The sequence below is a fragment of the Anopheles aquasalis genome, chromosome 3, assembly GCF_943734665.1.
Source record: "Anopheles aquasalis chromosome 3, idAnoAquaMG_Q_19, whole genome shotgun sequence".
Classification (NCBI taxonomy): domain Eukaryota; kingdom Metazoa; phylum Arthropoda; class Insecta; order Diptera; family Culicidae; genus Anopheles; species Anopheles aquasalis.
The window spans coordinates 19714792-19726968 of NC_064878.1; the positions used below are offsets into that span (position 1 = coordinate 19714792).

At 48.9% G+C, this 12177-nt stretch overlaps 1 protein-coding gene across 14 annotated transcripts in view; it reads right to left on the reverse strand.

Moving 5' to 3' along the window:
• The window catches only part of LOC126577668 (dystonin), a 155398-nt gene that overhangs the window by 88958 nt on the left and 54263 nt on the right, over window positions 1-12177 (reverse strand). For 4 of the 14 annotated variants that reach the window (XM_050239482.1, XM_050239483.1, XM_050239479.1 and 1 more), the window contains exons 1-2: window positions 9904-9984; window positions 4748-5809 (exon numbers count right to left, since the gene is read on the reverse strand). The exons of 7 other annotated variants lie outside the window; for them this stretch is intronic. In XM_050239482.1, coding sequence (XP_050095439.1) covers window positions 4748-5228 — 481 coding nt within the window. In that variant the 5' untranslated portion in view covers window positions 5229-5809; window positions 9904-9984. Of the gene's footprint in view, window positions 1-4747; window positions 5810-9903; window positions 9985-12177 lie in introns of those variants that run through there. 3 more of the 14 variants (XM_050239463.1, XM_050239464.1, XM_050239467.1) reach the window with 1 other exon arrangement.

The window sequence follows — 12177 nt, forward strand, 5'->3', positions numbered from 1 at the left end:
TCATGGTCCGTTTAGTCCATAATTGGGGAAGGATTAAGAGCCGAGATAAAGATCAGTGGCAGCCAGAGAGAAGGGGGATCAATCGTCCGGAATTCGTTCCATCTGATTCCGATCACTACCACCATATTGCTGCTGGGTGTATTGGTGACATCACTTGCATATGACGTCACTAAAGAACTGTCAAAACAGTCTGCAAATGACTGTCAAAACAAATGAGAAAATGCAAAGAATGATCTATCCTCGGATCCTATGATGATTTGATATCCTCTTGATTGCTGACTGAGGTCTCCACATCGTAATAAACCAACTGAATTGGTGCAGAGGTGTATAAGAACACGACAAAAGACTCTTTAGACAGCTTATCCCCAAGTCATGTTGGATTCACATTTTTAGCTACCAATTTAGCCTTCAGTCAATCGTTTCTATGACCGACATTTAAACTTCTCCTAAATTGGAACTCAACAACAAAAGCCAGGTGTTATCTACTGATGATCAAGATATACTTTTCTTCAACCTATTGCGCTCGAAATGCTTCACACAACCCTCAGGCACCTCATCTCTGTTTGCTAACACACGAATCATAAATTTCCCCCCCCTCCGTAGCGCTTTTCATCAAAAGTTTTATTTCCCGTTTTATCAACCCTCCCCCGATCGTGCGCCCCCCATTGGCGGTCAGCATAACAGTAACCGATAAATTAACTACCACCCTTCCTTCCTACCCTAGCCGCCCGCCCATCCGAACATGACGACCTGCAGATAGGGAATGGGAGTTGACCACAAATTTCTGCTCCTCAATTCAATTACCACCCGACCAAGGCAAGGTGAGGTGGTCGTCGAACGGCGATAGGGCGTAGGAACCGGTTTCCCCTCCCGGTGGAGAGGAGATTTTAGCTAGCCCGTCATCTGGTGGAACCTGCCTTGGGAGAAGATGCTGACTCCGCGGCGTCACCCAGCCAGCCAAACACACGTTATTGCCAACCGTTTTTCTCTCTTTCTCTCGCACGGCCACTCTCGGTGCGCCGGTGACGTTTGCAACTTCGGTACAACGCACCATCATCCTAGTGTCTAGGGGATCCGTCCCCTCTCTGGTCAGCGCCACATACCACAACAGCATACTCCGCGCGCCGACAGCGTGGTGAGCGAGAGAACGATGAATGGGCACAGCCGGGCCGGTACACACCTGGGCTGGTGAGGGAACGAGGCGACGAGGAGAGACAGCAATTCGAAAGGAAGTGACGAACGGCCCGTGTTCCAGCTCCAGCTCCAGTTGTTCAGCTTCTTCCACGCTTCGTCTTCACGTGCTTGCTGACTGCTTGCTCTTCCCCTTTTTCTTATGTTGCCAAGCTACAACACACGCACTGTGCCGTCCTAAGTCGCGCGTCTAGGCCGCGGTGGTGTCTTGGTAAGGAAATGGCGCAAGCATCGTCATCAAACAAGAAGAAATCACGGCCAAACACCACGACGGCGCGAAGGCGGACGCAAAGAGTGGTGCCTGTGGAATTTGTGTGTGGAGTACGTCGTAGTTCCTCTCCTTTTGGGCCAACTCATACGATAATGAAGGTGTTTCTGAGGCGAATTTTTGGGCGAAGGAGAATGTTTCCCAAATGTGACTAATCAGCGTGTGACTAACACGTCTATTTCGTCAACTGTTTTAAATATTAAACCGAAAAGAGGTAAAATAGAAGTATCCACATCATTTAAACATTCCATACATTCATGGGTTAAATATTTTAAATATCAGAAAGGCGGAGGGGTTAGAAGGGATGTATTTGGTACGTAATGACTCCTTTAGGCATTTAAATTTCTGTTACAAAACCGCAGAAACTATGCAATTCGATAGAGATGTAGATATTTTTTTTTTTTACCAGAAAAGACACTACATTCCGAATACAGGCACCCTGGCACCACCAGCGATGAAATGTCTCCAAAAACTCATCACCTCGGACAACCGGCCACGAATCAGAGGCTGGCGCCTACAGCTCAGCCATGGTTGTTTGTTCGCGCAACTCACGTTCACCTCTGTGGTACCTTTTAATATTCCCCTGTTCAGTGATTGACGTAAGATTGAGCATAAAACATACTGAACAGTGTACGATGTACGAACTCGCTCGGTCTCGTGTCCGTCCGTCCGTCCATCCAGTTGCCACCGTCCCGTACCCCTAGGACACCAACCGAGTGTGTGTCAACCATTTCGCGATCAATCAATCGCACACGTTCGTGAAACGAATGGTACATGACCGTAACCGATATGTCACGGTGAGAACGTGCGATAAAGCCATCGCAAAGCTTATGTGGCGATTACTCACCGACCACCAACAACAGTACCAGCAGTGGCCACCTGTGGCCCCCTTGCCTTGGCTTGTGACTCAGGTAATATGTTTTCCAAATTGAACTTCCTTGTCCCGCCTGAGGTGCCTTGATAACGACGCGGCACAGGCATTACACTATTTGCTTTAATCTAATAAGTGCGTAATGATCAATCAAGGTTCAGGCAGCGTTACAAACGACTGAACCGCCCGCCAGCCCACCTTTCGGAAAGGTTTCCCCTCCTCCATCATCATGGTCACCATCATCATTCCACAAACATCATGCCAGTGAGTAAGGTCTGGCAGCACGCTAATAGGTGTGACCGAGCATCACCAAAAGCTACCTTAGGATACCCACGCAACTTCTCCAGCACCTGATTTCGTGCCTATGATAAGCGGGTACGGGTATTTCGGTATTGTGGAATTGGGTGTGTGCGCGTCCCGGTGTTTGATTGTCGTCGTTCAATTGCAGGAACATGATCACCACTCACAGTCCACTGCAAGCTATCTGGCACACGCGTCGGCACTTACAGCACGGAAATACCAATATTTGGTCTCTGTTGTCCAAGCAATCCCCCCGGTGTTCCTTTACAGGCCTGTATTTAGAAGCATGTCAGATACCCTTGGATCTCCGTGGTGGTGCAGCTGCGAGAGGAGCAGTAATAGACCATCTGTTGCCTGTATAACATCCCGCAGGTACCCGGTATTGTAGGGATACCTCGAGGTTACTTCTTCAAAAATAATTACCGAGGAACGTCGTCAAATACTCGCTCTGCAAACATTAGCTCTCTCGATTAACAGCCCTCAAAATATCCGACCGATGATATCTGAAGCCCAACTGCAGACAGAATGCATGGGAAAGAGGCTTAAGTCATGCAACACCGTTCGAAAATGACGCTCCCCGTGGCCATCGCAGCTAAACGATGAATAATCGCAAAAGACTGCACCCCACTCCCCCTACCTGGTCGGTGCGACTCATCTGCGCTTCACTCGAAATTGCGTTGCCAGGCGGCAACCGGACACGACCAACCCTTCTTTGGAGTTTCGCATGCATTACAAATCCGTGACGGGTGCGCGAAAGAACTACGCAAGCGAATCGAGGTGACCGTCCACAGTCCAAGTGATTCATGTCCAACCAAGCTACTGACGCCAGAGACGATGCAAAAACGAGGAGCAGTTCGAGGGGCGCGCGCCCCTCCTTTGTTTCACACTGCAACTACCAGCGACTGCATTTTTTTTTTGCATCGCAAAGTTGAATCTTTTGCTTACATGAAATCAAGATGAAGCACCCAAACGGGACCATGATGATGATGATGATGATGACGATGGCACAAAAATGGGGACCTCTCTTTATCATTACCAGATACGAGAAAAAGCAACGATGCGATATCGTAAGTATGCCAATACTTAGTGCGCGTTCGTTGTCGAGATTTGGAGCAGATCGTACAGTACAGAACATTTTTATCGGATCGAGAATTGCGAACAGAGTGTTATCAACTCGAAGGTTTTGTTTAGCTGAGCCTCAGCAGGGGGAACACTTAAGATGGTCAATTCTATAGAGAAAACAATCACAGAGACATTTTTTTATCCTTCATCCACAATAGTAAAATTCAGGTTCAATGTAGGCAGTTTTTCCTCTTTATCTGCCCAAGTTCTAGGCACTACCCCAGTTCTTCAGTAAAACATTTCGCTTACGCATTGAGATAAATATTGGATTTCTCCAACAAAAATTTCAAGGACATTAAATTGAATTCTGAACTATAGAATCCCGTTAATCTATAAGCAGTGAACGAAATGAATTATCTTCTTTAAAAACTACAAACATATCTATGAGTTCATTAGTGAAAACAGCATGCAACAATTGGTCCTTACAAATAAACAACATCAAGAACGAAAAAGCAATAAACACCACAAAAGGAATAAGCAAACAGAGAAAACCAAAACAAAAAGGAAACGAAAGAAAATGAAAACGGACACAAAACAAAAATGCAGCGGTGTTAGAAAGGATCCACAATAAAGGACCCTCGGTAAAAGCACAGGTAAAACAGGATGTTTAACTTTCTCACAAACAGGTTAGGCCAAAGGACACAAGCAGAAAAAAAACAGCTCGTTCAAATGGTTAACAACACAAAATCAACTAAAAAATCAGAGCTGCAGAATCGGAAACAGCATCAAATGTCTGAAACAAACGAATCCAACGAAGCGCATGAGCAACAGGATTCTCATGCGCCTACCGCAGCATATCACACCGAGGTAAACATGCGGTATGTCAAGCCATGTTGTCAGTCAGTCAGGCAGACAGAAACAACAACAATCAACACCGCGCGCAGAAAACATGCTCTACCAAACCTGGAGAGCAGCGGAACCGGCATCCGGCCGGTTGCAGGACGCACCTATGATATCCCAAACAAATCGCTCCCAGATCGTCATCAACTCAGTACCTTTGAACTGCGTCAGCGCATCCTCGTAGCCACCCTGCGACTGGATGTTGAGCGTCGAGCCGGTCGCCGGTGATGTCGCCGTAAACGATTGCCGATGCCGTTTGGCGGGCGTCGTGTGGTAGTAATCGCCGCCATTGTTGTTGTTGATGTTGTGGCTGCTGCCCTGCCCATTGGCCGGGCTAGGACTACCACCACCAGCTGCACCGCCACCGCTGCTACCATTGCTGCTGTAGTATTGATGATGTTTGCCCACTATTGTTCCACTGCTCGTCGCACCGCCACCACCACTGCCACCGATGCTGTGGCGATGCGTTGTAGTTGTGGTGATCGTTTGCTGGAACTGCTGCTGTTGCTGGTGATGATGCGATTGATGGTGTTGCTGTTGCTGCTGCTGCTGCTGCAGCTCACCATTGTTGTTGTCGTACAGGGCTTCGCGTGGATCAAAGCCAAGCCGATCCTTGTAGTACGACTGCGTCGACATCGTGTTGCCTTTCGATTCCGCTCCGTTAATGGCTCCGTAATTCTCTTCGTTGATTAGATTCTTTATCTTTAACCTTCGGTTAATGCGTATGCGGTTTGCTTTTGTTTCTTTTTCTTGTTTAATTGAAGCGCAAAGGTGAGTTACGTATTCTACGTTCTAATTTCAGTTTTCTGTTTTCTTTTCTAGCTTTTTCTTCGTTTATTCCTATATGGATGGGCTGTTACGACGATAGTAGTAAGCTGATGGACGGGATAGAGCTTTTTCTCTCGGTATCCTTTCTGGATTGGACATTGGTTTTATCGTAGTGGTTGTGGTTGTTGTTGTTGTTGTTGTTAATGGCACTTTAGTAGATTATTTAATAGGCTTGAATATAATAAACACAACACTCGAGGGGATAGAGAGACGGTGAGGGGAAGCAGACCGTGGGGGGAGGAAAAAGACGCACTAAACACACACTCACGCACACGCACACACAATTTTCACACTCGGCACAACACTCGTTTCGTTAATACTTGTGCTGGATCGTAAGCGATTTCCATTCGTTCGCTATCATTGGTTCGATTCGATTGCTTCGTAAATCACTTAAGGTATGGAAAGAAAAGGGAACAACACATTTAGCACAGCCATATCTCGAGGATAGACAGACACTTTCCGTGGATAACACTGCACGTCTTCTCTGATGCTTCTTCTACATTTAACACTTTTTTTATAATTTGGGAACTATAATAACCGCAATCCAGTGAACAACCAAACCTTTCTCGCAGCTCCTTAACGCACAAACATTGGTTTCTAAACAGAAAAGTGCAGATCACACAAAATCCTCAAAGAAGCTGCAGTCATCCTGAACGTCCAGCAACACCTCAATGTCCACGGGAACTGTCCCAAGCCAAGAGGAGAGAGCATTACGATCGCGACAAAACAACAGAATGAAAACACGCACACGAACGACGACGACGACGGAAAGGATGTGAGTGTGCGATCCGGCTCTGTTCGAACCATGCGAACCCATACACGGCGAGAACTGAAGTTGGAGACCTCGGCGATTGCGGCGATTTGCGCCGGCTTTGGCAAGACCGGTTTTGGGGCTGGTGCGCGAGCGCGCGGAGATATGCGGACAGCCAGCAACCGCGCCAACCAGGTCACACAACCGCTGAGCGACCGAGCAGCACCACAGACGCGACCACTTTCGCTGCGAATCCCGCAAATTCTATCCATTCCTGCCTTGCCCAGTTTTTCGTCCTATCGTGGCACATTCCCCCCCGATCCACACCAGCGCCAACGGAACGCGCCATGCAAAGGAGAGACTTGCCTCATGGATTTGTCTGAAACGCGAAACCCTTTCGAGAGAGAGCCAGCAAGCGACCGAGACCCTAAGCCGCGGTACACCCTTCCAAGAGGGCGCAGCGAGAAGGCGAAAAATATGTGAAAGAATTCATCTGTCGCCCTGTCTTAGTTGGTACGCACACAACCCCACCAAAGTGCCACTTCCAGGGCGCGCGATTCGGTGCGACTTCTTCTTGCCAGAACGGTTCCGCTCTTCTTGGGGACTGGAGAAGGAGACCCGGGGATTCCTCGTAATATAAATGCTTCAAAACGTTTGTTGCTGAAGAAGAAGAGGGAACGGTGGTTGTGCGCATCTCATCTTTTCCACCGGTTCAGCCTCGGCACGGGCATGGGGCACTGATTCCGGAATAGCCAGCAACTTGACGCTACCACGGGGAGGATGATGTTGACGGAGGTTTTGATGTCCGTGGGGGGAGGCGGCAACAACACATTCCTCCATTTCGCCTCGCACACGATTCTCGCAGAGTCCAAGTGTCCAGTTGCTTTTGTTGTTGCACGCTCCAGAGTGTTTGTGTGCCTGTGTATGTATGTCCAAGTCCCGCAGAAATGGAATTTAATATGCAACAAACTTCGAACCGCCGGACGACGGAATGGCGCCCTCAGGGGCCCCGGGACTGTCTAATTGGCAGAGAAGTCGTACCCAACGGATCGTTCTTTGGAAGAGGACTCTTTTTCGTTCTCTCTCTCTCTGTCTGTCGAAGCAGCAGCAACAACCGGATCAGAGGCTGGTCCACGAAAGGGAATACAAGAACTGAAATTTCGAACTAATGCCAAACGTAACGCCCAAAACGTCACCTCAAAACTGCGACCACTAATTCGATTCGTTCGATCCGGAATCTGCGGAATGGCTGCTCTCATCTCATCGATTGACCGCTCGCTCGCGTTCGATTTGCATAATCGATTCTTTCCGGACATTATCCTTTTGCAACTAACCGCAAACGACTCCCGCAAAACCGGATTACATTCTCAGCTCTATCAACAGCAAGTCAGCCAGCGAACGAAGTAAGTCTGTCATCGCCGATCTGACCGGGGAGAGCGAAACGAATCCAACGATTGCATACGTGAAGGGTTGCTGTTGCTGCTTGGTTCTCTCCTTTCTTCAACGTTCTCCCCCGGGGACGTGATGATGTCCACCGTGTCTTCACGAAAGACGCATGCAAAGTAGAAGCAGCATGGTGCCGGCCAATCTACCTGCCAATGATCATCATTAAACGGTCAACAAATGGCTGCCGCCTCGAGGGATTTGGGAACAAGTTCGTGTTACGATCACAGCTCGATGTATCGAAGGTATTCGAGAGTGCCAGCTACTACCTGCTAGCTCATCAGCTGAGGTCTCCTCCTGTCTCCTGACACAACTGTCGTTGGTAATTAAAGTCCTATTAGCAAAACATCATAATCAACCGATGGACGATTCGATTGCAATCGAACCGAGAAAAGAGCGAATCTTACATCATGGATTGTGTTGGTGGACCGATGGCGGTAAGGCGAAGATCAGTGGATCGCGAAGGCGACTGGCGACAACCGTCCCGCAACGAAGATGGCGGAACGGAATGCCAGCAAGTCAGAAGCCGTCACACTGTCCCGCCCCCCAAAAAGTTCTCCTCCAATCCACCGGAATGGTGAGAAAATGGGCAAAATGGGCCCCCGAGATCGTGCATCCATAATTCATTAACCAAAAGATGGCACAGAAAGAAAGAAAGAGAGAGAGAGAGAGAAAGAGTGGTTGGCTAGCTATTAGGCGGACACGATCCCACCGAACTGCCGGCTTCGAGATGGCGGCTTCGATTTTGGGGCCAAGAAGTAGCAGCCGAATTGTGTAATTGTGTCCGGGGAGGACGACGATCGCGGACGCAACGCAGCAGTAGCATTATCCAACCGACCAACACAAGCTGCACCACCAAGCAAGCGAGCAAGCAAGCTGAAGCAGAAGAAGACGAAAATCCCAAACCCACTGCCAAGCCAAGTGGTGGCTCACTTTTCACTTTCTCTCGATTAATTGCTCCGCGCGCGTGAACGATTGTAATTGTTTTCGTTTTCGGAAATCGACGCATCGACTCATCGACCGTCGAGCTGTCTTCAAATTGTGTAATGCAGCAGAAGAGACGAGCGCGGAGTGCAGTGCGGATCAGGGAGGGACAGCTGATCGACTGACTCCCTGCCACCAGAATTCGGTTCCTACCGGGGGTTGTGTCCTCGAAATCGACGACGCGACATCCACGACAAGTGCATCCGGGGGTCTGGCACTATCCGAGCATAACGGCAGACGAGACTGATGTGCCTTTAATGATTTATTTTGCACCCACACAGGCGCACTCTGTAGACACCAGACGCCCCAGAAGACGATCCCACGGAGATCTATTTTTATCTCTCAACCTCTCTCTCTCTCTCTCTCTCTCTGCCCCTCTCTGCCGATCGCTTCCTTCCTCCTTATGGCCACACAAAGCACTTAAAGGGCCCCCGGGAGAAGAATTAAAAGCCTGGCCTGGCCTGGCCTGGCTTTCGGGCAAACTGTGGTCTGCTGTGCCCCGTGTCTCGCGTTCCCGGGGAGTTTTGGCTTTTCCAGCGCAAGACAAACTACCACCGGCACGCACACAGTGCTAGACGCGGCTCTGAGGACGACGCATCGCCGCTGCCGGTGGAAAAGATCACAACCGACGCACACAGAGACAGACACATGCCCATTCCACGCATTCCACGGGACCGTAGCGGTCGGTATCTTGTCTTCCGGGCTACAGCGCTCGCTCTCTCTCTCGCTCTCCCTGGCATCATCCTGGTGTCTGGACCGTGGACAAAGAGTGCCGTGCAGTGGAGATTAAGCCATCCAACCACCACCATTAATGCCCACACTGGCTGCTGCTTCTGCTTCGGATGATAACTCTTTAATCGAGGCTCCATTCTTGACTTTCCAACACACACCAACACATCTCGCGCACATCTTAAGCCAAGTCGAGCCACAGAGTTAATGCTCAATTCTCCGTCTTCCTCCCGTAGGCTCTCTCTCTCTCGTCGAACCAAAGGGGAGCTGCTGGAGTTTAAGTTGCGTTACTTTCATCAAGCCCCCACCGAAGAAAAGCCCAACACTCTCCTCCACGAGATCTCGCTCGCTCGCGCACGCACGACGCACTGTTACACTAAGGGGCACACATAGACACGCAAACACACAAAACAGATAGCCGCAAAAGGTGGAAAAATTGATCAGAGATCGACCAGAGACCGGACGCGAGATGCACGCACGCACGCACGAGGTCCCTTTCGCAACACACTCAACACGAAACACCCCCGCCGCTTATCAATACAATACACAACAAAAGACAAAAAGCAAAACCCGTACCGAAAAAGGGGGGACGAAGGAGACGCGTCGTCTGTGTCGACTGTCGACGAAACGGAGTGAAAGAGAACCGCTCGCTACGACGTTCCGCTAAGTACTGGGGACGATCGGGGGCCGCCGAGCGCACGTCGTTAACTCGATCTTGCGATCTGCCTGTGTCGGGTGTTGTGGACTTCTCTCTGCTCACCAGACACCAGCAGCAAATTGAGCGTTCGTGTGAGTCAAGTGCGCGGGCGCGCCTGATGCGCTCGCACGCTACCTCTCTCTCCTGCTCTGTTGGCCTTTTTCTCATGCGGCGGATCTTGGGTTGTTTGTGGGATTTCCCTCCTCTCAAAGAGAGAGAGGCACAGACAGATAGAAGGTGCATATGCTGCATGCGGCAGGCGAAAACATTGAGAAATATGTTCCAGAACCCCGAGAACATATTGAACGTGCACCCGGGTGGCGGAGGGGTAAAGATAGAAGGCAGTAAACAACAAGCATTCCAAGAAACCGACCCCGAGGTCCGGTCGTCGGGATGATCAGGTACGAGACCAAATAGCCAGACCAGGGGAAACCTAAACAAAGGACTGGGCAACGGTCTAGCGGTAGAATCGCTGAAGGAAAAGGGAACGTTATCCTTATGGAACGGAAGTACGGTATATCTGTTACCGTCTTTCGGAGGTTCCATTTCGTAAGGATCGACTTGAAAGTCAACATTATCTTGCATATATCTATGCGTCTAGCATATCAATGCACGAGCAGCAGGATCCGGGATTTTGTAGATTCATTATTCTTAACATTTTGAATGACATTTAGAAAAAAGACATTTAAAAGACTGTCTTGTGTTCATAACTCTCTTGTGGAAAAAACTTCTGAAACGCTGTATGCCAAAGGAACCAAAAGATATCAAAAGTATTCATTAGTTATAAGGCCTATTTTAATCAGTACGATCAATTTTGAAATCATCAACATTTGATCTCAATAAAAAGCAATATGCCAAAAGGCCAAAAAGAGTATGAAAAATTATGATAAGACAATAATAGGGCAATTCTATTAAGATAATATGACAATAATCTTATTAGAATTTTAGTTAAGGCCCGCTATTTTGAAGGAATAGAGCATGCAAGAGAAGTCCGTTTATTTACTTAATGTATGATATTTTTGGTAAAATCCTGTCAATCTCTTTCTTTCATGAGTATCTCTTTTAATATGCACATCAAGATCATATGTGATTAAGACTTGCATTCCAATATTTAACTTATTGCTTGCGTTAATGCGTTAAGTTTTAATTAATAGCTTTCTTTATATGCACACAGTTAACGGATTGTCACTGCCATGACCCCGCATTCCCCGGTCACTACAACGGAAACTATCATAATTTACATCACAAAAATGCACATAAAAACCCAAAACCACGATCCTAGTAATAGCGGCTAAGGGACCGGCTCTCTTAAACCGGGACCGGTCGTCGTGCGGCTGGATGAAGTCATCGATCGATCGATCCGCCGCCGTCGCCAACTTTCGCAACGGAAGTTCACAGTGGGATCCGGTTCCGGAACCGGACCGGCACTGCATCAGCGCGTAGCGAATGTGTGCAACTCTCGAGTTAATCGTGCTGCAACAGAGGACGGAGACTGGTTTCCATGTCGCGTATGTAGGACACCCCTTGAGGAGGCGAGACACACACACAAAGACTTCTTCAGGCGAAAGAAAAAAACACATCTTTAGAGCTCTAAATTACCATAAGAAATCCACCAGGATCTATCAACGAGAGTGCTGTTTGATGAGAAGTTCAAATCCTGCATCAAATCCTATCCAATCGGCCCCCGTGTTCCAAGAGTCCGACCACGAAACCGGGAACATTGAAAACTGAAAGTAGGCTCCCCATCATCCTACGGACCTCTGCTCTCTGGATTACCTCTGGTGGTTGTTGCACACACGGCCTCGGCCACTCACGCACCCAACACCCAACATTTCCTTAAAAAGCCATAAAAATCCGTCCACCCACCTAGCCGCCACCTCTCTTTCCTCCACCATCACCACAGCACAGCTCAGTACAGTGCTGAGTGCAAGGGGAAACAGGTTTTCTCCGGTTTCCGATTCCAATTCCAATTCCGATTCCAAAGTAGCGCCTCGCCGCGTCACCTTGATCTGACGTCATCGATATTCAGATGTGGGAGAGCAGCCCCCAAACGCACTCACACGCGTGCGCTCGCGTACAGTAACCGGCTCCCTCCCCGGGGGAGAGAAGGTGTTGAATCACTGTACCTTGCGCGGGGCACACTCACGCCTTCC